Source organism: Silurus aristotelis, assembly GCF_946808225.1.
Source record: "Silurus aristotelis genome assembly, chromosome: 3".
NCBI classification, from domain to species: domain Eukaryota; kingdom Metazoa; phylum Chordata; class Actinopteri; order Siluriformes; family Siluridae; genus Silurus; species Silurus aristotelis.
This window is the reverse complement of record NC_139576.1, coordinates 26688933-26716127: the sequence shown is the minus strand read 5'-3', so window position 1 is coordinate 26716127 and position 27195 is coordinate 26688933. Positions and strand designations below refer to the sequence as shown.

Here is a 27195-nt window from a genome sequence, read left to right as displayed (position 1 = left end):
GTTATAATTATGAAACATACAGTGTATTGGTATATTTATAAATTACATATAGTTTAGTAGTCCTAAAGTGAGTACGATGCTGGATGATTTCAGAATATCTGAAGTGCCTACATTGCGAGTTGTTTCTTCCACAATGGGTTTAGTTAATCGTTTTTAATGAACATCAGGCTCGGTTGATGGCTATGGACGTATTTCTGGCTCATACGGTGATTCTCGTCGAATGTCTGGCTCACACGCAAATTCTGGAAAATCATCTGGTATACATGAAGATTCTTTTGGTGCTTATGACAGTTCACGGCGAACATTTGGCTCATATGACAATTCTGAATCAACATCTGATATACGTGATGTTTCCGGGCATACATCTATCTCGGCTGATGGCTTACGGACTTCGGTTTCGATCCAAGAAAGCAGGCGAACCTCAGACCAAACTGCTGATTCCGGGCGAATTTCAAGCTCTGGGAGAGTAGTAGGTTTGACCGAAACCTCTCGGCATTTACATACTGTGAGTAGCGGGGGCCGAGGAGTTTCTGGCTCAGGTGTTGAGAGAGGCAACACTGTGGAGCTCAGGCCTGGGACGTCCAGCTCCCAAGGTGGGTCGCAGAGCATGAACGTAGCACAACTGCTGCTGCTGCTGCTCCAACAGACTTTTCCCGTATGATATGCATGAAGTGCAAAGGTAAAGCTTAAAGCTTCAGAAGTGCCGGATGCATTAGTGCCAGAGCGGGTACCACCAGTGACTTTTTTGCGTGTTGCATGAAATGTTGCATTGCTACAGTATTTCATATGGCTGTACAGGAGTGCTGATGCTGCAGCTTGCTGAGATGTGGGAATATTTCTTAAAGGAATACTTCAGCACAATTTTAATATAATGCTTTTTTTTATTTCCTGATGCTTTTTATGTTTAAGCCATAAATGGAAATTATGATGTATTCCTTAAGAAATATGTTGACGTCAGGGCTGAATGGGAAAGCTTGTGTTTGGTTAAGATCATACATTTTTTAAGTTGCAAGTTTTTTAAGTCGCACTGACGGCATATTATGTCCTATCATGCTAGTAGGCCCAGTAGCTCGGGGAGAAAAGGGCGAGAAAGGAGACAAAGGGGTCAAAGGAGACCGTGGACCTGCGGGGCCTAAGGGAGATGGAGGGTCCATCATCGGATCTGGAGGCAGTGCCAAAGGAGAAAAAGTATGCAAAATATTATCGTCAACAGAGTACAAATGTACATTTTAAACACTTTGAACAGGGTTTATAAATATTTGAAGTAAATGAAATATGTGTGATAACCAGAATATCTAAATCAACTTTTGTCTTTTATGTGTACCTTAAATTTTTTTTAGGGAAGCCCTGGAGAGAAAGGAATAAAGGTATGTTATAACAATTCCAACGCCCACTGTAAATATTACTGCATTGATCATACAAACTAGCTTGATATCTTGTGTATTTATTAGTAAAGCTATAAATAAAGCTATAACTGTAATTATTTATTAATTACATATTGCATAGCATTGAATCATTTAGACTCTACCCCCATCCAGAAAAGACTGTATCAGATCTGCCTCTTGTTTCCAGCAATGGTCTCACATGGCAAATGTAAATTCAACAGTAAGGATAAGGATTGCAAATGCAAAGTATCTCTCGCAGCCAGCAGATGGCTCAACATACTACAAACTGCGACTTCCACCATATATAGAAGTTATTCGCTATTTTTTTATGTGCAAGTTCTCTAATTTTCTCATTTCCTCAGGGAGCTGCTGGATTTGGATATCCTGGAACAAAGGGTGACCAAGGACCTCCTGGTCCTCCAGGTCTTCCTGGTCCCCCTGGGTCCAGTGCTGACGTAGTGGAGAGGGGAGACGGCTCAGTAGTGAGTCGTATTGCAGGACCAAGGGGGCCTCCAGGACCTTCAGGTCCACCAGGACCTGCCGGGCCTGAAGGAGAAGCTGTGAGCAAACTCTATATGTTTTCCATGGATTAGCAGAGAACGATGAGACAGTTATATACATAACGACTATATGGAGTATAAGTCTATATAAAGAAGCACAGAAACAACACTTTGCTAATGGGTGTTTAAAACCTTGCAATTGTGATTTCCTCACACAGTGAATGTCACACTTTATTTCCAACAATGTGCCAAAGCGAAATAGGCGTAATCTTAATCAAATCTCTTTCTTTAAATGAAAAATTAAGCTTTTTACTTCTGAGCATAATTTGATTTATTTTTGGTTGAGCTACATATTATAGTTCAGGAAAGCTTGTAGTTTTAAGAATGATGTATAGTAGAGCATGTGATGTGTTTTCCCCAGTCAGCACACATATACAGTGATTTATTTACTGTATTGTTTAAGGGCAGGGGGTTATGGAAATATATTAGATGTATCTAGGTTGTATAAAAAAAAACTTCTGAAGGTTCATACTAGCATTCCAAATCAACATTTACAAACTCAATTTGGATCATTATATGCTCCTGGTTTTGAATCCACTGCAATTAGAACTTTTGCAGACTGTAATCTCCATTTAATAATAATTTAAGCTAATGACCAGTGCATCTCCCACTTAATTAGAATTAATGGAGTGAGTAAATTGAAATTAATTCAATTTTCAGATTGTGGTATGAGGAAAAGGGGATGTCCCCAGCGCATTTATTTAGTTTAGCATTTATCTTGCTTTAATAAATCAAATTAGGCTCATCAGCTGCTTATTACTTATACGTATTACTTACACTGTCTAATGTAATCGTAATGAAAAAGTGCACAGCTGTTAGGCTGGAGAAATGTGCTAAAGTGCTGTATAAGGACTGCAGCTGAACAACACCAGGTTCTAAAACTACAACCTTGAATCCCTTTATTTATGACACTATTGACTTCATATGGGACCGGTCATCCTATTTGTATAAATATGTCCATGTATAATATGTCCTGTTCATTTGTTAATGTCATACGGACTGCTGTTATGTCAAAACCCTATTTTGTCTTGTCCAGAAAATGCAATTAATGACACAAACAGCTATTGTATTCTGTCCTTGAAATGTGCAGCAGAATACATGGGGTCCCCCAGATGCCTCAGCTCTGTGACTGTACAAATGCTCCCTATAAATATCCTTCTTTCTGTTCTCTCATAGGGTGACCCTGGTGAAGATGGAAAAGCTGTAAGTTCTCCTGAGTAATAGAACACTTTTACAGTGTGGACTGGGGTCAAGTGCATTTCTGTTTTTGAATGACTTCCATGTAATATTTCCTTTTCGACTGCACAAGCAAAAGCAGCTGTGGGATGAAGTGGTTAGAATTTCTGCAGGAAAGGGGCTAAGATTGGTCAGAAATTTTTCAAATGGGCCAGGAGTGAGATTAAAAAGGCAGTCATGCATGGATATTCCAGCATTATAAAGTTTTCAAATGTCCACAGTATTCAGACATTCACCCCCATTTAAACAAAAACACACACATATACTTTATGGGATTTTCAATAATGCCAATACCACTGCAAATGTCTCACATTCGCCAATTGTTAGGTTGCATTTTTTTTATAGTTTACAAAGGTATTCCTTTGTTAAACTGCAAGGACATTCATATTTGATGAATTGCCAATGCCCACTCGCACAATAAATATCCCACAGGGCAGACTTTAAACTGAGACTTTAACCTCACTAATCTGTAGTACAGGGATTGTGTAATTAATTAATGATTTTTTTTTTTTTTTCAAATAATGGAATATATTAATATATGTAAATGCATTATATTTAATTTCAGTTTCTCTCATATGTTTTAGGGACCACAAGGAACACCTGGTTTACCAGGAGTCCCTGGAGATCCTGGAGCTAAAGGAGAAAAAGTAAGCAAAGTGATTACATGATCAATCATGCGTTTTAAATTCAAGGTTGTTTGCAGTTTCGCAGCATCCATTGGCATTTATTAACAGGTGGATTGTTTTATAACGAAATGCTTTTATGGTTGATGTAGCAACACTTAACCTGCTTGTTATCGGGATGAAAATTGTTGTAAAAAATGTTATGTACATGATCTTCTAATATCTCATTTTCAGGGTGACAGGGGTGAAGGTCATCCTGGACCCAGGGGACCTCCAGGACCTCCAGGACCTCCCTCTCGCTCAGACAGGCCTGTGAGTATTCAGTGAACAGTGTAAAATTTGTCTACATTTTTGTTCAAATCGATGTTATTACTCAATGTACTTTATTTTATCTGCAGACATTTGTGGACATGGAGGGCTCTGGCTTTGGTGATCTAGAGGGTCTGCGGGTAAGTGTTATACAGACAGGGTATCTAATTTTGCAGTTTCTGTCTGTCCGTGAATTAGATTTAATTCTGTCTTGAAACAGCATTACATAAAAATAAAATTTAATTCTTTAATTTTATATGCAATTAAGAACATCAAGCCATGAATGAGTCAATAATAACTGAGTTTATTGTTAGATATACTGAATGAAGAATGTGTCAGTTTTCACAGATATGTATGTAATTATTTTTCTATTTTAACAAAAGTTTTATTTGTTGATATCCTTCCGGCATATTTTACCTAAAGAATAATTCAGATTTTCTTTCTTCATCTTTGTTAATTAGGGATTACCTGGTTTGCCTGGTCCTCCTGGCCCTCCTGGACCCCCAGGACCTGCCCTAAATAATATTTCACATTCTACTAGTCCTGGTGTTCCTGGACCTGTTGGTCCATCTGGAAAGGATGGCATTCCAGGACAACCGGTACAGCTTTTAGAAATCTGTAATTCATTGTACTATGCCATTCCAGGATTTTACCAAGTCTACATTTTATCTACAAATTATACCTGAAGTCTTTGGGAAAATTTTGCTTTGACCCCACATTTTCAGAAACACAGCAATTGTTCTTTAAAATACCCAACTATTTTAATTTACAGGGACTTCCAGGTCTCCCGGGTACTGACGGAAATCCCGGCCTGCCTGGCCCTAAAGGAGAGAAGGTAGGAGAGCATAAGCTCCCACTTTAATCCCTAGCCTCCTACTAGTTTTTTTGACAAGTTGTGGGCCTTCATCATTAGTGTTCATGAATAAGAAAAAATGTGCATGTTAAAATTAAACATGATGATTATAATCCCTTGAGGGATTTATAAATGCATGGCAGCCTTAATTCTGCTTTTGTGAGGAACACTGAAATGTCACTTACGCCTGTGATATTAAACACACTCACGTCATGCTCTGCAGGGTGATACCGGCGCGCTTGGCTTACCTGGAGCAGTGGGAGAAAAGGTTAGAAGACGGGCACATACGCAACGTTCACATACACTACGCACATACACAACCCACACTTGTACTTACCCACATGTATGTATACACCTGCAAAAGCTGATGCAAACTTGTGAAATTCCCTGGGAAACTAACGCATTTTATGAGCGGTGGTGCATTCCCAAATCTTAAAATCTTTCCCAAAGTGTTATTCAGAGCATACAGTATGCTTTTTTTTTTTTTATCAAATTGAAATAGTTTTGTGAATTTACATGACAAATTTTTTCATCTTTATTTGCAGCTATACTGTTGCTTTAGTTCTAGCAAGATCTGTGTTATTAGTGTGTTATTTGTGGCCTGAATAAATATTTTACTGTATAAATGGAACAAATTACAATTAACTAAGTTCTCGTTATTTTCTCGTTGATCTTTGTGTCTTCTAGTCATGGGTCGAAAGCAGGTGACCTTTAAACACATGTCAGTGATCAGGCAAAAATTAAATAACTAAATCAGACCTTAATATTTAAACCGGTTCTTGACCAACAATTTCATGTGTGTTATACAAACAATGATTGCTGCATCACAAGTCATCAAATTTTCATGCCAATATAAGTTATCCAGAGCACAGACATTTTATATTTCTGGTTAGTATTAGGTTATTTTGGTACTTCTGTATCTTATATAATGTTGTCCTTTATTAAAATATGGACATTTCCATCCACTTTTTTTGGTTCGTGAAAAGGTGAAACAGCATGACATTAATTAGCATGAAAATGGCAAATGTAAATACATTTTATTTGAATAAATTAAAATAATAGAAGCCCTCTTGGGTCAAAGGCTAGTGATCCTGTAAGTAAAAGTGGTATAAGGCTTGTTACTATGAGATGTCTTATACTTTTGCCCTAATGATATTCCTCTATTTTTATTTATTATACATTAATTTCCTGCATTTCCATAGGGTGCACAAGGGCCACCTGGTCATGCAGGGGCACCTGGACAGACTGGCCTTGCTGGCCTACCTGGACCAATGGGACCCGTTGGACCACCTGGACCGCCAGGGCGAAGCTACCCTGTTGGATTTGTGAGTACAATAGTACTATTGCATTAAAATGTACATTAAGATAGCTATGAATATTTTTTTTATATCTTAATTAAGATGTTATTAAGATTTTCAAAATTGTACAAACTTACTTTATACAAAAGAGCGCTTTCATGTAAATTAAGCAATAAAAATAGCAACCAATAGATAATACATATAAAGTTGAGAAAAAGTATGCAGGCAATTAGGAAAATACACATACATTATACAAATGTAGATGAATACAGGATTTTTTTTTGTGTTTAATAAGAGATTTTCCAATCTGCATTAAAATGCATCATTAAATGTACTAATTTTAAGATGTTAACTATTTTAAGATATACATCTGTAACCCTTTTATAAAAAAAAATTAATAAATAAAAATGGCATTTAACAATAATTAATTTATTTAATTATTTTTTTATATATATCTATTGTGTCTGTGTGTGTGTGGTATCTAATTTGTACTCTCTTTGTGACCATGATACTGTGTGTTTTGGCCATATTTGTGCAGTGTTGGTTTTTAAAAAACCTACTTATATTTCCTTCTATGTTCAGGACGACATGGAGGGTTCAGGTGAAATCTTTTCCGGCGGCGTGCCTGGAGTCAGAGGACCAGAAGGCATACGGGTTGGTGATCCACTAGTCTACTGGCAACATGATATTATTGTTTATTTTATTTGCAGAGCGTTTTAAATTAATGGATTTGTTATTGCTGTAATTCTTTTTCAGGGTCCACCTGGTCTGCCTGTAAGTTCTACTTTTGCTTGTATATATTGTGGAATATTTCTGTGTTAAATGATACTTTGTGGAAGTAAATGGTATGTATTTGGTGTTCTCTAGGGTCAGCCTGGTATACCTGGGCAAAAAGGGGAGAGAGGCTCTGATGGACAAACAGGAATCCCTGGCCATCCTGGAATTGATGGCTTTCCTGGCCCACAGGTAGGGTGTGCTGATTAAAAGAATCTAATTACAAATAGTACAAATGATATAATTTGTGTTGTTTATATCAGTATAGACGATGACATACAGGAAGAAGTAGTCCCAAGAAGTAGTGAGATGGAAACACAGTATTGATTTCTCTTTTGCAACAGCCTACAATAAAATGTGTATTATTTTTTACTGAAAATAAATCAGTTATAGTTGGATTAAGTATTGTGTAACACCTTGTACAAAGAAAAACTGTGGCTGCTTATGTTACTTGTAACTTGCAAACTTCACATTTCAACAATTACCTTGTTTTAGATTAGAAATACCCAAACTAGGACCTGCAGGCTAAAGCTGGCCAGTGGTGACCTTTTTTTTATTTATTTTTTTTTAAAGGCAATTTATTTCAATTTGATGTTTAATATAAACTATTTATTTATTTTATTCAAGCTGACTTTCAGTTTATTGAACTTGACCAAGTGTAAATTGAGGAGCAACCCACATAATATCCTAAATCAATTTGGAAGAAAAAAATAAAATAAACAAACAAAAAATAGCAGCTTAATTTATTTTATTAGAGGTTACTGATATTACAAGCATATGGATACATTATGGCTTAAATAGCTGTATTAGGCTCCAGACTTTATTGTGCTATAAATGGGATGGTCTGTCTATCTATCTATCTATCTATCTATCTATCTATCTATCTATCTATCTATCTATCTATCTATCTATCTATCTATCTATCTATCTATCTATCTATCTATCTATCTATCTATCTATCCATCCATCCATCCATCCATCCATCCATCCATCCATCCATCCATCCATCCATCCATCCATCCATCCATCCATCCATCTATCTATCTATCTATCTATCTATCTATCTATCTATCTATCTATCTATCTATCTATCTATCTAATCTATTTATCTAATCAGCCTCAGCCCTCAACCAAGTTTGAATTTTGGTCCTTCATAGGAAAGAGTTTTGGCACCTCTGTTTTAAATTGTTTATAAGCACATTAATATACCTTGGAGTAAAGTAATTCAACAGTCCCCTAATTCTTGAACTTGTTAACTTGTAGATTTAAGCCAATGATATAAGATTTTCAGTATGTCAGCCCTTATCAATCCCTTCATATAACATGCACTAATGATGCATTGCACTGTCTTTAGTGCCAATCTGTTGCAACATTAAGTCTCTTTTTTTATTAATCTTTTTAATAACATTCACATTCATCTAGGACTGAGTTGAATAGGCACATGCTATCATCCAAAAGAAGAGGACCCAGAGAATTTTTGTGTAGTACTGAAATCTAATCTTTTGTCGTTTTCCGCCAAAACATTCATTGTTATAAACCAGATCAATCTGTTATTGATACGTTTTGGTGAGTCATACATCATTAGGACATGTGAATCTTGTCATGAGCAATCATGGCTGGGGACTGAGTGTAGATTTGTTTTTTCCATAGGGACCCCAGGGAGAACGTGGATTTAAAGGCGATAGAGTGAGTATTTCCTCAAAGATACTTTAACAACCATTATTTATATCCTGATGGCGACTCAGGTGTTAACGGGTTTGGTTTGTTTTTCATTATAGGGTGAACCAGGTCGTGATGGGATTGGTCAACCAGGACCACCTGGACCTCCAGGAGAAATGCTCTATCGGTCGTTAGATGGTGTAAGAACAGTATATAAATAAAATATTTTAATATTTCAGTGCACCTATTTGAGAAAGTAAATATGAACTTTTTCCTTCTTTTCTCAGCATGAACTTGGGGCTGATAGACGCACGGTAAGAGCTTTTTAACTCATTTGAAACTTATTTTGCCCCACTACAATAACTATATTTGATCATTTACAACATAGAAGAAGGAATGATTGCTGTATTGACAAATATTGTTCAAGCAAATAAGCATAGGACTTTTTTTTAGGGTAAAACCAGTAATTTTAAAATACCATCTTATTTATTTATTATTTTACTGAGCACCTACTAATTTACCACAATGTTTTGATTTGTACCTTGTTATTATTGCTGCTCAAACACATTTTCTTGTGGGGGTTTTCGAAACTAGGTTCTACAGATATACCAGACATTAACAAACACAAAAAGTGAAATTGTAATATTTAAGGAATGAATGTTGAAACTTTGTGTGTTAACCTTGACCAAACTATGCTTTACAAAAGAAGCCAAACATGTCCTTTCTTCCCTGATTATGATATGAATGGACTTTTTGTTGGAATGTTTGTTTGTTGTTGTGGCATAGCATACATTATGATTATCACAGTATCTTTTTGCATGTACAGTATGTATATGTTAATAAGAATTACCATCTTTTCAGTCTGGCATCCCTGGTCAAGCAGGATTTCCAGTAAGTACATTTTCATAGCTTATTTGCTAAGTAAGTTACACAACTTTCCTAATTATGAAAGTGTTATCCATGAGCCAAGGCATGTTTTCCTTCTCAAAGTTGTACTAATGTTTTGAGATTAATCATATGTTCACACTAGCAAGCATATCTGACATTAAACTGAATCATGATTTCAATGTACAGTGGAACCTCGGAGCTCGCGGCCTCAGCGCTTGTGACCTCGCATGCTCGCGACTTTCATTCCGACCAGCGACTCTCATTCAGATCGGCTCGTGAGCAACCACGAGCTGCTCAAAACGCTAGTTTTAACATTTCTAATCAAGGTTTATCTCATTAAAATTGTCTAATAATTAAGTGTTATGGAGTGAAATAGTGTTATTTACTCATTTAAATCGATTTCGTATAGTGTTCTTTGGGTTTTTACTGGGTTGGAAGGGGAGTATCAAAAGGTCGCGAAAATTCGGAACTCGCAACCGGTCTTGGTCCCTAAACCCTCGCGAGCTCCGAGGTTCCACTGTATCATGATTCAGTTTAATATCATATATGTCACCGGAACTTATAATTGAAAGAATGTTGAGTAAGAGCACATAGTGCACCAGTCATGGGTTGAGTCAGTGAAACAGTAACTCCTAGGTTAGGGAGAAAGTTAATCTCAGTCAGAAGTGAATCAATGACAATGAAAGAGGTATACAGGCATATAAAGGTTGAATGGGAGCGGGTACTTAAATCACAACTGTGACTGGCATAGTGGTAAGAAATGGATGGAGAATCGGTTTTCTTTTTTTATAGTGGACTGATAAAAAAACAATATAAAGTGTGTTGGGCCATCATGATGCACCTGTTTACAAGTCTCTAAAGATATGCTTAAGGGATGAAAACCATTCTACCCCAAAAAATATTGAATTAAAAACTTTTAGTGGGGTGTCTTAAACACTGCTCCAAAGTCTCCTTTATGTGTTTATTTGCATTAATATACTCGTCTAGTGCTATATTAATCAAACAATTTAGTGAGCTATAGCATCCTGAAATATTTTATTATAGGATAAAGATGATTAGTCAGAAGACCTATAATTTGCACTGAGAGCCAAAAATAGTTTTCCATTAAATATATGATATATAGGTGATATTTGATGTTTATTGACACAACTGTGTAGATCTTTATGTGAGTTTTTAGATTCTATCTAATGATTGTCTTTATTTTAAAAAAGGGCCCAATTGGACCGAAGGGTGACAGAGGAGACGTAGGTGCCCCAGGATATGGCATGAAGGTCAGTCACATAGTTTTACCGTAATTAGATCTTTTCCAATTAAATATAAAATGTATTTGGAATAACTAAAAGAAAAGAGTAACTTTTGGTTGCCCAGTTCTGATTTTTACTTGACTTCTGTTTGTAGGGCGAGAAAGGAGAACCTGGTGTTGTTATTGGGCCTGATGGGAGCCCACTGTTTCTTGGTTCAGTGGTTGGTCCAAAGGTGAGGGCTTGTATACCCTTTATAGCAGGTTATGACTTTAACAGATTTATTTTCTTATGTTTTCATTGTTGTTATTTTTACTAGGGTGAGATGGGCTCTCCTGGACCAGTTGGGCCTCCTGTGAGTATATTATAGTTTTTTATCTACTATTTTAATTTTCTCCACTTGTAAGAAATGACAATGTGGTTATTGTAAGTAACAGTTCTCTCTGGTTGTGTACTCGCCCAGGGACCATATGGTCCTGCTGGCATGAAGGGTGAGATCGGAATGCCAGGCAGGCCTGTAAGTCTTCCATTATAAAGCTGAACATTAAAACATTATTATTAACTACCTTTTAAACAGTACAACCACTTGTGTACGTTTGAACTAAATTGGCATTTTCATGTCACTACAGGGCCGGCCAGGTATTCTTGGCGGTAAAGGAGAAAAAGGAGAGCCGGCCACTGGCACAGGATATAGTTACCCGGTAAGGACAAAATGCATAAAATGTGTATTAAATCTTTTCTGCCTTAAAAATTGAACTGCATTTCTTATTGTTTTTATTCACTTTTTAAGGGTCCTCCAGGGCCTCCAGGACCTCCAGGTCCCCCAGGACCCCCACAATACACAGTATGTTTTTATTTATTTTTTGTATCAGATAAGCTGTTCATAATTCATGCATAAATTTTGCTTAGGAGATTGCATTGCTGAACAAATTAATTATAGCTCAATTTTCACTGCATGTGCTGTGCAATAAGGCCTCCTATCCCTTTGTGTTTAATTTCAGAGACATGAAGACACTGGAAGAGTTCATCAAGGTGAGCTGTTGTGCACATTAACACAATTTTTTTCTGCTAAATTACAAGGACGCCAATGCCAGCAACGATGACCTTTTTATTTTAACCCCCTCTTATTTCCTTTGTTGTTAATGGTTTTCTAAGTAGGGGGCCATTGTTAAAACATTTAGTTGCTTAGTGATGCAGAAAGGATACAGACACTTGTTAAAGAGGCTGCAGCCATCAGCTGGACTTGAATAGATTTCTGATGTAGTGACTTTTTTTATGTTATTCATCTTTTTTCCCCCTAGGTGTGAAAGGAGATAAGGGAGACCCTGGACTCCCTGGTATCCCTGGGGTTTCAGGTATCTATCACATAACCATTGTTTTGATATGTAATTCCTAAGATGGACAGAACTTTACTTTGGATTGAAGTTTTTTAATTACATAACACTATTAACATTACATGTTATTTACATTTACAATTGTTTACACATTGTTTTTTTTTTTTTTTTTTTTTGTCTAGGCAACTTGGACCTTTACACTCTAAAGGTCAGTTACTTTTTAATGGAGAATATATACAGAATAGATCTATATCATAGTGGAGCTGTTGTGTGCTGAGACATGGGTGTTTGTGTTGTCCATGATCGCAGAGAGAGCTGAAGGGTGATAGTGGAGAGCCTGGCACGAAAGGAGAAAAGGGCGAGCCGGGTGGGCACTATGGTCCTCATTACGGAGGCGTGCAGGGACCACCAGGACCTCCTGTAAGACCTTGTGGGAAGGGTTTGGGAAACATAACCTTACTGTGACTTACTGTGCACCTGATTGTATTAAAATTTGAATGTAATTTAAGTGTGACAAAAATGTTTAAGGTTTTGCATGCCGTTTTCAGCCCATCAATCTATTTCTTGTCATTGCGTGGCTTTTTCAACCTACCATTGGTGTGCCATAATTTCCTGGCTATTACACACCACAGACGTAGGCTAGCCTACAAAGCTAACAACGAGAAAGGGAGAAGGCAACAAGAAGTATAAAGCTAATATGAATGAGACGGAGGGAGTCAGCGATGTAAACGAGTAAAGCAGAGACATTCATGATCACCTGATCATCTTTTCTCTGCTTGTGTTCTTTATGATGGTTGTTCAGCCTGGATACATTCATCAGATGTTTGTATTAATATATTAATTTGATATGAGGTCCAGTTAACAGCGTGACACAAAAACAGATAGTAATAATAATATAGACTATTTACTCAAGTACATGTCAGAGCTTAGAAGAATGCTGAGGATGGAGCCACCAGGTAGGAGGAAAAGAGGAAGGCCAAAGAGGATGTTCATGGATGTGGTGAGGGAAATCATGCAGGAAGTTGGTGTGAAAGAGGCAGATGTAGAGTACAGGGTGGTATGGAGACGGATGATCCGCTGGGGCGACCCCTAATGGGAGCAGCCGAAAGAAGAAGAAAAAGAAGAAGACATGTCAGAGATTAAACTTATTTACTTTAACTTGAGTGGAAAAGTATAGTTAGTATTTAAACTTTTACAAGAGTCTTTTGAAACATGAGTATCTGTACTTCTGCTTGAGTGGAGGATGTGTGTACTTGTATTTTTGAACTGTAATTTGCCTGTTTATGGAACTGTATACTTGTACACAGCTTCAGTCAGTTTTCATCTACAGGATTTCAAGGTGACAGCTGTTTTAAAGAATTATAGATTTACTGTCCTCTGAAAATAACTCTAGCACTGCCTAAATCCTCTTGGGCATGGAATTCACCAGAGCTGCACAGGTTGTTGCTGGTATCTTCTTCCACTCCTCCATAATGACATCACAGATCTGACGAATGTTAGACACATAGCGCTTCTCCACCTTCCACTTGAGGATGCCCCACAGGAGCTCAATAGGGTTCAGGTCTGGAGACATACTTGGCCACTCCATCATCTTCAGCTTCACCTTCCTCAGCAAGGCAGTTTTCATCTTTGTGGTGTTTTTGATTATGTTGGAAAACTGCTATTCAGACCAGTTTCTGAAGGATGGGCATCATGTCATGCTTGAGAATGTCACAGTGCATGTTGGAATCAATGTTTCCCTCAATGAACCGCAGCTCTCCAGTACCAGCAGCACTCATGCAGCCCCAGACTATGATGCTACCACCACCATACTTGACTGTAGGCAGGACAGAATTTTCTTGGTCTGGCTTCTTCCTCATAACATCTAAGGAAGTTTCTCCTTAATTCTTGAATTCTGAGACAATGTCCATTGTGAAAATAGAAATAACTTGACTTGACTTGACTCCTCACCAGGGCGTCTCCACACATGCTGAACACCATCTGAGCCAAACAATTTTATCTTAATCTCATCAGACCACACGACATGGCTTCAGTATTCATGCTCTTGAACAGGTTGTCTTCAGCAAACTGTTTGCAGGCTTTCTAGTGAGCCAGCTTCAGAGGCTTTCTTTGCCATGCAAACCGACTTGTTGCAGTGTACTGCGTATGGTCTGAGCACTGACAAGCGGACCTTCCGCTTCTGCAACCTCTAAAGCAAGGCTGCAGCAGTTTTTTGAAGCAGCTTCTGCACCTGAGGCACAGTACGAGGACTCAACATCTTTGATGGACCCTTGCGAGATCTGTTCCGAGTGGAATGCGTCTTGGAAAACCTCTGTATGACTCTGGCTACTGTGCTGTAACTTAGTTTCAGGGTGTTACCGATCTTCTTATAGCCTATAGCCTCGGCCATCTTTGTGTAGAGCTACAATTCTAAATACTCAGTGTTCTTTGCCATGAGGTGCCATGTTGAATATCCAGTGGTCAGTATAATAGAATTGTACTCAATGCATCAAATTCTAACTGCTCTAATACACGATACGCAAGCAGACAAAAACATGAACATGACATATGGCTTTGCATAGTTACTCAATGTACAGCTGTTATCACTTTTGTTGCCAGTTATTTAGACAATAATGGCTGCATGTTGAGGTAAGTTGTCACTTGAGAAGATATACAAAAATTGTTGCTTATATGTGAGGGGTGTACCCATTTTTGTGATATACACTGGCGATCAAAATTAGAGAACAATTTATAAACAATTGAACAATTCTGAAATAATGTCATCTTCACTGCTCAACAGTTGAAGGAGTTTTTGTCCTGTTTATACCATGCTACCAGAACACCTTTTCCACAAAATAAATAAGGCATTCAAAAAAATAACATTATTTTGCAGAAAACACACTGATCAATATTAGAGAACAACAATGACTGTAGCATGGAAAAAACAACAAAATGTTCTGAAGGTTACAACAGTCAGCAATTAGTAGGAAGTGTACAGGCCTCTGCTCTGAATGACTTCAGCACATCTGCGGCCACAGGACAGCACTAGTCTCTCACACTGCTCTGGTGTGATTTTGGTCCACTCTTCTTCCAGTCTCCTCCACAGTTCGATGACTGTAGTGGGTTTCTTGGCCATAACTTTGTCGCCAAGGATTTTCCAGAGGTTCTCTATTGGGTTATGATCAGGACTCTGGGCAGGCCATGTCATTATTTCAATGTTTTCAGTTTCAAGGAACTGCTTTACCCGTTTTGCTGTGTGACATGGAGCGTTGTCCTGCATGAACACTGCGGGCTGATTGGGTGATGAACGTATGGAAGGAACCATATGTTGTTGTTAAAGGTTCTGATAAACATTTGCATTTACTCTGCCATGTAGCTGTATAAGAGGCCCAACTCATCAACAAAACATGCCCCAAACCATGACACTTCCTCCTCCACTTTTCACTGACTTCTTTACACTCTTTGGGTTCAGTCCTTTTCCAGTTTGTCGCCAAACATAATGTTTCCCATCGGACCCAAATAAATTAAAGTTGCTTTCATCACTGAAGTGAACTTTGGACCAGTTCTCCTCTGTCCACACAACATGCTCCTCAGCAAAGCTTAGATTCAGAATTGTTTAATTGTTTATAAATTGTTCTCTAATTTTCACCAGTGTGTGTGTATATATATATATATATATATATATATATATATATATATATATATATATATATATATATATATATATATATATATATATATACATGTACTGAAAGTACCCGTGCTTCGCTACGGAAGGCAGAACGCTAAGCAATATGGCAATAAGCAGTAAGCACTGAGCAGGACTGGATGATCAGAGATCAGACATAACGTCAACAAATAACGTACTACCCCTTTGTAGTACCGATACAGGGCAAACTACTGTGAAAATAATTTTAATCGTGCATCTAACATCTAATAAGAAACAATGTACTAAGTTTCATTAGGATCCGTAATGTTATTTTGAAGGATTTACAATGCGTGAGAAATCGCGTTTTTCGCGAGTTAGCCGCGATCCAGGGCGAATTTTTCAAAACCCTTTCTTAGTGAGCACCTAAGACCCGAGAGGACGGTATGTTCCAAATTTCATTGCAATCCGTTTAGTGGTTTTTGAGATTTCGTGATGAGTGAGTGAGTCAGTCAGTGGTATTTGAGCTTTATATATATATATATATATATATATATATATATATATATATATATATATATATATATATATATATATATATATATATATATATATATATATTCATTCATTCATTCATTTTCTCCCACTTATCCGTAATTCGGGTCGCGGGGGCAGCAGTCCAAGCAGGCCCCCGCCTTCGACTGCTGCCCAATCCTCACAGCACCGTCCCTTACGGTCCCTCCTGCAGGTGGTGAGCCCACAGGAAGATATATATATATATATATATATATATATATATATATATATATATATATATATATATATATATATATATACACAGTATTAATTTCAAGCTTTTTTTATTATTTATTGTTAATAATTAATAGATTACATTAATATTAAATGTTAAATATACTTAATAATAATATACGTCAGATGCATCTGACTTGAGATTATTATCTCAATAATTTAAAAATTATTTTCTTTCTTTCTTTCTTTTCTTTTTTTTTTTGTTGTTTTTTTTACCACCTACTTTCATGCCATGTTCAAAGGCACTCAGGTCACCTGTTTTACCCATTTCAACACTCAATTTAACACTAACAGATGCTATAAACTGTGCACTACCTGATTTATACCAGACACTGCAGCCTGGCATATGGCTTGTGCAATTTGTGCAAAGACAGGTTGTGTAACCTTGTGTACCCTATTTGTACAGTAAAAGATTTGTTCTTGTTTATTCTTGTTTATGTCTTTTGCATTGAGTAAGTACAAAAACATTCCAAACTTTACCTTTCCAGCATGAGAAATTGAAATTGTTACAGAGAAATGTTTTTATGTAGGCAAAGAAAAGTATTATGTAACAGACCAGGTTTCAGACAAAAAAAAAACCAAACAAAAATACATACTATAATGAAGGTGACTGGGTTTTGTATTTCAAATACAGATGCAAGTGAGACAGCCTCTAGGAGAAGTGTGGCAGATTCTCCAAAATGCCCAGTTTAGAACTCTTTGCCCAAATTGGGAAATTGCACAAATTGTGTCTGGGCACATTTTTTTTTTTAAGCAAATGGATCTATTAAGTGTTATTTCAGGTAGAAATGTTTCATTTTAGTATTTTTGAAAGCATCTTGCTTCTCATTTTCTTTCATGCGAATTATATTTATTCTCACTACTGTATTCATAGGAGATAGATATATAACAGATTGCATAACAGAAGAAATCAATTTGACTATCATGATAAAACAGTGAATCAAACATTAATTTTAATGATATCATTTTTTTTTAAATGTTGTACCAGGGGTGGATAATCTTGTAGCTCTTATTAATATTTTCAGAAATAAAATGTGTTATGATGCAAGACCAATGTAGGATCTATGTGAATTAGAAAAAAATCTGGAAAAGGTTTTAATAACGGTTGTTTATAAGAGATGTTTTTTTTTTTTTAGGTTTTTTTTTTTAAGAAAATTTTGCAAACTTTGTCAAAGCACATAGATCATATATAGGATATATAGATCAATTTGCAAGAAGAAAATTAAATACATTCAGTAGGACATTTGTGACATTTTTTAGAAGCCACATTTGACCATAATGCAAAATCAATAAAATATAAGCCTATTCTTCATTAAAATTAGTTAGTAGTTATTGGCATACCAGCTATGAATATAAATTTTGTTTTTATTTGGCATACTTTGTTTACTACAGATTATCTTTTTTACTGTTTCTGGTAAAAAAGTTTATTTTCTGGATTCTATGGGGACAAAACCTAATGATTCTTTTACCTGTACTTTTCTTTGAAGGGTCCTAAAGGAGACTCTATTCAAGGGCCTCCTGGTCCACAGGGTCCACCAGGATATCCTGGTAATAGCCATCCAGGACTCCCAGGACCACCTGGACCTCCTGGGCCACCTGGTTTACCCTCATTACCTGGTGCTCACAGACCTTGTAAGTCTAAAAAGAAAGCATTCTAATATCGTCAATACAAAAATGTTGTTCTCGTTCAAAGCTAGTCTGTTGTATTTTTTCTTTCTGTATTAGATTGATTTTTTTTTTTAAGATTTTTTTTTTTTATTCAGCAGTCAGTATTCCTGGCCCTCCTGGTCCTCCTGGTTCTCCTGGGTTGCCTGGCCAGAATGCTGGAGTAAGTAAAATGCCTGGAGTTTTCAGTAATTCTCAGTTCCACCAGATACTGCAATATAAAATTTTTATTAGATCTCTTTTGATTTACTACTAAAAAATTCAGTATCCAGCTCTTATCTCTATATAATACCTACAACTGAACTGCTTTGGATAAAAGCTTCCAATAACAAAAATATTTTTCTAGGTGATAATACTGAGAACATTTGACTTAATGCTCGCAACAGCACAGAGACAACCAGAGGGTGCTCTTATTTACACGTTGGACAAAAGCGACCTCTATCTCAGAGTCCGTGATGGTGTCAGACAAGTCATGGTATGGTTCTTTTGCCTTTAAGAAATACAAAAGGCCGATGAATATATATATATATACACAAAGAAACATTTCTTTCACATTTTTTTAAATAAATTTCTGCTTTCTTTCAGCTTGGAAGTTATAGCTCCCTTTACAGAGATTCAGTAAGTAGATTAACAAGCGATGTAAACTTTGGCTAATTCTCAAGCAAGGAAATTAAAATGGCATTTAAATGTAGACCTTAAATGGTGCACCATTGAAAGAACAGTTTGGATTTCAGTGACACATATTACTGTCGAACACTCTATTTACAGAACAACGAGGTGGCAGCGGTACAGCCTCCCCCGGTAGTGCACTACTCTCAGAGCCACTCAGCAAATAACGGAGCAGAGCATTACTCGCATGTTGTTGACACTCCAGTCCGGCAACCAGAGAGCGAGCATTCTCAGCCAGCTGTTGATCCACAGTACAACACACACTATTCCTCTCACCCAGTCCCCAGGTACCCACCTCAGCCGGATCATAGATATCCACCCCTCACTGAGCATCAGTACATCCCTGCACCACCAGAAAGGTACCCCAGTACCCATATTCACAGACCCAGCACACCTGTCCATCAGCCTGAGGCTCATGAACACACATCAGGACCAGGGGTAAGCTTGCAACCACATACATTTTTCTTTTAGTTAATAAAATGGCCCTTCTAAGGCAAAAAAAAAGTGAGTTGCATTGTAATTTTGTTTAATTCATTAAAAAGGCTTTCTTATTAGCCATCAAAAACCTTTTATTAATATTTTTTACTTAATATCCGACATGAAATAAGTCATTTATTTCACGCTTAATTGTAAAAAGAGCAAGAATTATGTCATCATGTAGATTTTTCACTGATGATGATGATGAGCTGATGCAGTAAAAAGCGGCAACTATTTTCTTCTGCTTCAACACTCGTATACCCTGTAAATTCGCCAACACTTTTGCCAATTCTTAATTGATTGATCACACACAGTATATTTTCTCCCCAATTTATAGTTAAATACAATGTGCAATGTCTGTGAGACAAGTTAGAGCAGCTATAAACAGTCATTTTCTCAGTAGACTTTATTCTGTGAGGTGTTGTTGAAAAGAAATACCCAGAAGCCCAAAAGAACAACGTTTCATATAAAATATATATGTCCTGAAAGCTTTTTTGTAGTGGAAAAATACAGCTCTTAGAATGGAGACTCCTTTCTTAAAAGTTAAATTCTTTGTTTATTTAGCCACAAAGAATGAATAAGGTCAAGCAGGTTATGTTGAAGCTTTGTAGAAGGCTCATATATGGGTATGATGGTCAGTCGTTCCCCCGAAAAAGAATAGTGTCCATTTTGTGCATCTGTCTGTATAATTTACACATGCTTAACAAAGTCCCATATGTAGTCCTATTGAGTTCTGCAGTCCCAGGCCTTTGATAAATACAGTAAATGTGTCTTTAATTCTGTTTTGGCTGGAATTGCTTGTGTATAATGGCATGTGGTTTCTCTGTGTGAACAGCTGCATCTGATCGCCCTGAACAGCCCTCAGGTGGGGAACATGAGGGGCATCCGTGGCGCTGACTTCCTGTGCTTCCAGCAAGCACGTGCTGCAGGCCTGAAAGGAACATTCAGGGCTTTCCTGTCCTCCAAACTGCAGGATCTTTACAGCATTGTTCGAAAATCTGACAGAAACACACTTCCTCTTGTCAACCTCAAGGTACATGTCCTATTATAACGGGGTGTCATCTGACTGATCCCTCACTTTTAATTAAATGCTGATAGTCATATCCAGTATTGAGAGTAACCCCAATTATATAAAAAAGAACCCCAATTTTATACTACTCTTGTTTTTACGCATTATTTTTCTTTATTTGTTTTTTTCCTAAGATAATTTTTTATATCTAGTTAGAGCTTCCCACCCGCAGTCCTGGTACTCTTTAGTGTTTTTTTTTCTCTGCCCCCATCAGCTAATTTTAGTTGCTGAATTGGGTGTGTTAGCAGTGAATGCGGTGAACCGAGCCATTTGGCTTCCCCTTTGCTTGGTCATGGGTCAGTGTTGTGCTGATGTTATTCTCTGCAGGACCAAGTGCTGTATAGCAGCTGGGACTCGCTGTTTGGTGATTCAGAAGGCAGGATGAAGACCAACATACCCATATATTCATTTGATGGCAGAGATATTCTCAGGGACAGTGCTTGGTAAGACAGCAGCCTTTGACTTTACGTGCAGCATACCTCACTTTTAACTGCCGCCAGATTTCTTTCCATTTGGTTTTATTTATTGTATGTAGTTATTTATACATAGTCATGTTTGCATTGATCTTACTTCTGATAAAATGGATTTTATTTGTATTTAATACTTCATGATATTTTGAATTTGTACTCTATATTAGTATAAGGCCAGTCCCACTTGTGCCACTACATAAAAGTTAGATTATAAAATAGACATTTTCTTCTCCCCGAAGCCACGTACAGACTTCCCCAAAGTGATGCATCAGCATTACTGCACTGTAAAGACACCTAAGTCACCTTTACAAAGGACAGAACGAAACCCTTCAGCAATCCCCCACCCCTTCTCGTTTCTTGACTCTGCTTGTGGCATTACATGTTTTATTTCATTCTGTAGATTAATATTTCTCTTCCTGTGTGCGCGTTTGTGCTTTAGGCCAGAGAAGATGGTCTGGCATGGATCCAGTGGTAAGGGTCACCGTCAAATGGATAACTACTGTGAGACGTGGAGGACGTCGGATCACGCCGTGATGGGTCTGGCCTCGTCTCTGCAGGCTGGCCAGCTCTTACAGCAGAAACCTAGCAGCTGCTCCAACAACTTCATAGTGCTGTGCATTGAGAACAGCTACATCACACAGTCTAAGAAGTAGTCCAACACATCTTTAGAATGCAGATCGCATTAGTTTAACTGTTTGGGCAGATTTAAAAAATATATATATTTTTTTCCAATTTTCCACCCTGTTTATAAAATTTTTTTTAGACAGGGACTGGGTCTGCATCACAGAGAGGCTGCCCACTGTCCTCTGGTTCCTTATATAATGCCAACAAGACAGGCTGTTGGCACTGTCTCCCGGCATTGGCACATATTTTCCAGAAGGGGTTTGAACCAGAGAGGACAGGAAATGCAGAGAGGCAGGGTTTTTAAATGTATTTTCCATATAAAATTGTATATGAAATGGTTGTTGTTACTGTTGGTTTTTATGTCTCCTTATAAAAAAATGTCTTAAGTGGTATATTTAACCAGTTTTAGCTACATATTTTTGCATAACTGTTTTATTTTTATTTTTTATTTTTAATGCTTCCATTTTCAATTAGGGATTTTTGAAAATTAAGGGGCGGACATGTCTAAAACCATTTTAGATTTTACAAAGAGAGTAAATATTTATTTTGTGCGAAAAACAAAACAACAAAGCCATAAATGATAAAATTGAAACATAGAATATGCTAAATCATGACCACAAAACACTTTTTTTGTGCATACTTCAGTATTTAGTCCCTTGAAAAACCTTTTTCTTATCCACAATGTCACCTGTATGTTGACTATGGGGGTCAGAATCTTATGACATATGAGTGAAAAAAAAATACTATGGATTTTTTTTCTCCCTGTTGTTGTTGTTGTCATTGTTGTTGTTGTTGTTGGTTTTATGCATTCCGGACCACTTATACAGGAAATGTAAAAAGTCTCCAGTATATTTTTAGATCAGTAAAGGTGCTTTTTTTCAGAAAATCAGAACCATTATGCAGTCATTCACCACTAAGTGGGAAACTCATTCAGTTGCTGCTTTCTGAAAATTAGATTTGTATGTTCAGTACAGAGAGTAATTTATGAAATTACATGCTTTTATAATACTTCTGTGTGAAATCTCAAATGCTAACTTTGGTGTAGAGGTGGTTATTATAAGTATGGCCCTTTGGAACTCACAAGTTTTTTTTGTAACGGTTATGTGCTTCAACATTTTTACATGGCACTGAATAAATATTTTCACCATTCACTTAAAAAAAAGAACACAGAATTGGTCATACTTCTTGTGTAATCGATGTTATATGAACAGTATTTGATCGGTTATTGATATGAATCCTTTAGCATAATTTGAGCTTGGTTTACAGTATATTAGGTCTTTCACTACACTGGAGCACTTCCTTTAAGCCTAAACATGTAAAAGAAAAGGGATGCACTGGAGTTTTGAAACAGCAGTAAGTCAATTCTTTAGTTAAAATAGGTACAAAGAAAATTAAAATATTTGGAGCACAACCTTTGTCCTTAGCTGCATATCAACATGCACTCACTTTCCACTTTACTGGGAACGTCTGTACGATTGCATATTCATTCATTTATCCAATAAGCATATCATGTCGCAGCAGTATAATGCATAATAATCATGCAGAGAGTTTAAGTTATTGGTCACATCAAGCCATTTAGAATTGGAGGAGATGTGTTTTCAGTTGCTTTGACCGTTAGCAGGGGAGATGTTGGTTTAAGTGGTTCAGGAACAGGTGATTTTTTTCCTGAAGAAAATGTAAAACAAAATAAAAAACATTCAGTGAGTAGTACCTCTGTAGGTGAAAATACCTTGTTAATAAGAAATGTCAGAATTGAATGACGATTCATATTTGAACTAATAGGGAGGCCACAGTAACTCAAATAGCCATTGCCTGCAACCTTGGTGATCAGAAAAGTATCTCCGATTGCAAAACACAAAAAAGGCAACAAATGTGGTTAACTGAAGCTTGAAAAATAGGAGCTAGGGCCCATTTTTTTGTACACGTACTATTCAATTAGCTGACTTGTATTGATGATGAGTTTGGGTCTTCAAAGCTGTTGTTGTCTTAGTCTGTGAACTCAAACATGTTTCACCTGGCTTATTTCACATGAACAGAATTATAAGCAGAGATGATAATGGAATCCTTTTGCAGCCATGTCCTCTCCATTTTTACAAGAGCAACCTGTTGTGAACAGGGCAAGAATAATAGGGAGAGCTTTCTAAATCCAACAAATGCAAGATTGGCTGGCTCTTTTAGCGCAACATAATGGGTTGCTTTTGGAAAGGTATTGTATTTCCCTTGAGGGGAATCATTTATCTGATTAATTTGTTGGACCCCCTTGGAAGAATGTTTTTGTATTTCATTTTGACTTGTTTTTAAGTTCTAAAAGGTTGTGTAGTGGCAGTGCTAAAATCATTAAAAATTATGTAACACTCACATTTAATCTTTTAGCAACTTTTTTGCCAGCTCTGTCCTTGTTTTTGTGGCGTTTTAATAAGATTTTAAATTTCTTCATAACCTTCAAGTAATAACTCTTGCTCTGCAGCCTTACAAAAACTCTCATAAGACATTGGATCATTGTCCAGTTAATCTTTGCATTAGTTCTGAGCATAATATAACTCAATCCTGCTATACTAATCACGCCCACACATGTGTCCAATGAAACCAGAGCACAATTATCATGATTATTTGATTTTGGATTTGTCATGTAGTTAGCAACAGAGAACATGCCTTTTGTCTTTTTTTTTTCTTTGACTTTTGATTTGTAGCATTCCACAGTAGATTGTAGACTTCCACATTCGTAAAAATCTTAGGAGACGAACAGTCTTGGAAATACTCCTCAACTAAATCCAACTCAACTATCACCAACACTATGTTAATGTCAGAGTCACTGAAATAAAACATTTACTTTAATCATCTTGACCTGTTTTGCCAAAATTCTGTGTATTACATGGCTGCCCACATGACTGGATGAGATGATCATTGTAGATGAAGTTAGATATTATCAACTATCTATATTTTTACATTTAATTTGTATCCAATCAATCCTTTAAAATGATAATGCTGTGACATTTACGGCAAAATATTAAACTAATGTTTTAATAAATATATTATTAACATGGCAAAAAATCTATTAAACCTTTGACACCAAAATATTGCCAAAAAATATAACAAGTAGAGTTTTAAAAAATTTATAAGATTTTTACTATTGTGTTTTTTTATACTCTTGGACTAGTTGATCTGCTGATAACAATTTTCCAATTGGATTGTAGCTTTTCAATAAGAATAACTTTGGTAATATTTACAGCAAAAGCCACAATATACAGTATGCCACAAGACTGTACAATGTGTGTATTCATAAAGCTGAAAGAATAGGATTGAATGGGTTAATGCTGTGCCTTTCTGCAGTGTTGCATCATACGAAATATGGAGCATACCTTTCTGTGCTTCTGTTTGCTGCCATCATGAGAATTCATTAGATGGTAAACTGTTGTTTCCTATCATAAAATTTTTTTATTTGTCCATGTTTAATTTAGGAATATTATGTACATCAAAATAAGAAAAATTCCCATGGTGATATATAAATATATATATGCGATATGTCCATTGCAATATAACTTTAGAATGAACAGTGGCTTAAACACAGTTCATGCATTGCAGAGCCACAGGTTTGTGCTCTTTACCCCTGGGGCAAAAAAAAGGAAAAAACTATGATTCATGTATTTCCCTAAATCACCCTCCAGGCCCCTCTGATGAGACAGCCCTCTCCTCTATAGTGTCTTTTGCACCGGCTCAGTGTCTGTCTCTAGGGCTTTATAACCTCTTCAATAGGATTTAGCTATGCGGCCTTGAGAGGACCTCTGAGGCACAAATCAGTGAGTAAAAAAGAGCACTGTAGAAAGGACCTTCTTTAGCCAGCAGTGCGTTAAAGAGCAGCTTGTTCAGTCAGAACAAATTGCATGATGCTGAACGATTTGATTCAGTTCCCTTATGCTTTTTTCCCCTGACTCCTTTTGTCGTGTTTTAAAAAAAACTGCTCTTTATTTTCCCAAATGAAGTATGAAAAACTGATTTTTAAAACCAATCCTCTGAAGTGAATTTAAACTGACAAGTATTAATTTTTTCCCCAACCAAACCTATTTTGTGTTTGGCATTTGGCATCACTGTTGCCTGGCCTGTAAATCAGCACTCGTATATAATTTGCTGAGTGCTAGATTATGCTGCTTAGGCGCTGCTGCTTTTCAGAGCAAGGCGGTACATCTTCAGCTGCCTGTTATCTCCACACTGCTCCACCAAGGCTATACTTAGTATCTGGTGAGTAATAAGTAATCACGTTTAAGTGGCTTACAGACAGTAATGATACAATAGCGGGACAGAATGAGGACTTTAATTACATTGGTGCTCGTGTGGAAGCCATGTGTGTTAGACGTGCTGTGTTTATGCTGTCCTCAGGAGTCACTGGAATGGACATGTTTCTCTGGGGTTACTGTAAAGGCAAAGTATTTATTTGTTTATTTTTCTTATTCAAGTTTGCTTTAATGGTTCTTTTGCTGCTTTAAAGGGGGCAGCCTTTTTTCACTTAGCTTTTTATTATTATTTTTTTAAATTGTATAAAATTCAATTAGCTGTTAAGTGAGGACATGACGCATGATTGATTTATTACGCTTCAGCTTGTGCAATTCTTAAAAATTGGTGCAATCTAAGGCTGTGATATGATATGATTCTTGTGAAAAATCTTGCACAACCTCGCTCCCATGTTTTTATATGTGCCACTGCTGTAACTACTTATTAAGCTGCATTCTAAAGAAAAAAAAAATCAGAATTCAGTATTTGTGTCAGTCAGTATTTATGTATTTACAAATTTGGGAGAATATATTCTTTGCTATTTTGTTTATTTGGGATAAGGATACCTGAATGGTTTGCAAGTTCTACCAGGATACAGTATATGAAATATGAAAAAAAGCTTGCAGAGAACTTCTGCATTTAAAATACACTTTATAGTAAAACATACTCAAGAAAAAACATATTTAAGAAAATATGCAAATAAAAAAGGGCAAAAAATGTGACATTCTGTAAATGACATCAGTTTTATCTGCAGTTTGCAAGGAAGATTATTGAAACTATGCCTCATAAAAGGACTTTAAACAACAACAAAAAAAACCCAGAAACAGATAAAGGTCAGAACCATGCAGCTCTATTTTTGCTGGGTTTGAGAAAATGCTGATTGCTTAAACAAATACTATGAAATCTAAATTGTTTACAGGGAAATATCACAAAAATATAAAAAGCGTTTTAAATGCTTGTTTTGAAATGGTATGACTAAGACATTTTAAAGAAGAAGAAATCTGAAGAAATATAAAACTTTTTGAACATAAACTTTTAAAACTAGCTTGTTTTCTGTATAGAAGAAATTGTTAAATTACTTTAGGTGGGATCAATAAAAGTATTTTAAGGAAATTGAAGTTTTTTAGCAAAAAAAAAATAAATAAATAAAAAATTATATATATATATATATATATATATATATATATATATATATATATATATATATATATATATATATATATATATATATATAAATAAACAAAAGACATCCAAAAAATGGTTTGGTACACTCCAAAAAGTTTATTTGGATTTTATTGGATTTTGAAGGTGTATAACTTTCAAACGGTGTAATTTATAATTTTCTATTAGAAAACTAGCT

The 27195-nt window shown here is 36.4% G+C and overlaps 1 protein-coding gene across 1 annotated transcript in view; it reads left to right on the top strand.

The window, feature by feature from the left end:
• The window catches only part of col18a1a (collagen type XVIII alpha 1 chain a), a 76957-nt gene extending 54226 nt beyond the window's left edge, over positions 1-22731 (top strand). Inside the window, exons 7-43 of the mRNA XM_083537482.1 lie at positions 168-593; positions 1058-1188; positions 1341-1367; positions 1748-1945; positions 3122-3148; positions 3766-3828; positions 4039-4116; positions 4203-4253; positions 4575-4712; positions 4886-4948; positions 5190-5234; positions 6169-6291; positions 6847-6918; positions 7021-7038; positions 7132-7230; positions 8689-8724; positions 8817-8897; positions 8985-9011; positions 9559-9588; positions 10797-10856; positions 10984-11061; positions 11146-11181; positions 11290-11343; positions 11456-11527; positions 11617-11691; positions 11828-11858; positions 12128-12181; positions 12343-12368; positions 12470-12580; positions 18083-18227; positions 18359-18423; positions 18607-18735; positions 18846-18878; positions 19029-19367; positions 20242-20439; positions 20803-20918; positions 21385-22731. Coding sequence (XP_083393608.1) covers positions 168-593; positions 1058-1188; positions 1341-1367; positions 1748-1945; positions 3122-3148; positions 3766-3828; positions 4039-4116; positions 4203-4253; positions 4575-4712; positions 4886-4948; positions 5190-5234; positions 6169-6291; positions 6847-6918; positions 7021-7038; positions 7132-7230; positions 8689-8724; positions 8817-8897; positions 8985-9011; positions 9559-9588; positions 10797-10856; positions 10984-11061; positions 11146-11181; positions 11290-11343; positions 11456-11527; positions 11617-11691; positions 11828-11858; positions 12128-12181; positions 12343-12368; positions 12470-12580; positions 18083-18227; positions 18359-18423; positions 18607-18735; positions 18846-18878; positions 19029-19367; positions 20242-20439; positions 20803-20918; positions 21385-21598 — 3569 coding nt within the window. The 3' untranslated portion in view covers positions 21599-22731. The remainder of the gene's footprint in view (positions 1-167; positions 594-1057; positions 1189-1340; positions 1368-1747; positions 1946-3121; positions 3149-3765; positions 3829-4038; positions 4117-4202; positions 4254-4574; positions 4713-4885; positions 4949-5189; positions 5235-6168; positions 6292-6846; positions 6919-7020; positions 7039-7131; positions 7231-8688; positions 8725-8816; positions 8898-8984; positions 9012-9558; positions 9589-10796; positions 10857-10983; positions 11062-11145; positions 11182-11289; positions 11344-11455; positions 11528-11616; positions 11692-11827; positions 11859-12127; positions 12182-12342; positions 12369-12469; positions 12581-18082; positions 18228-18358; positions 18424-18606; positions 18736-18845; positions 18879-19028; positions 19368-20241; positions 20440-20802; positions 20919-21384) is intronic.
• The last annotated feature ends 4464 nt before the right edge of the window (positions 22732-27195 follow it).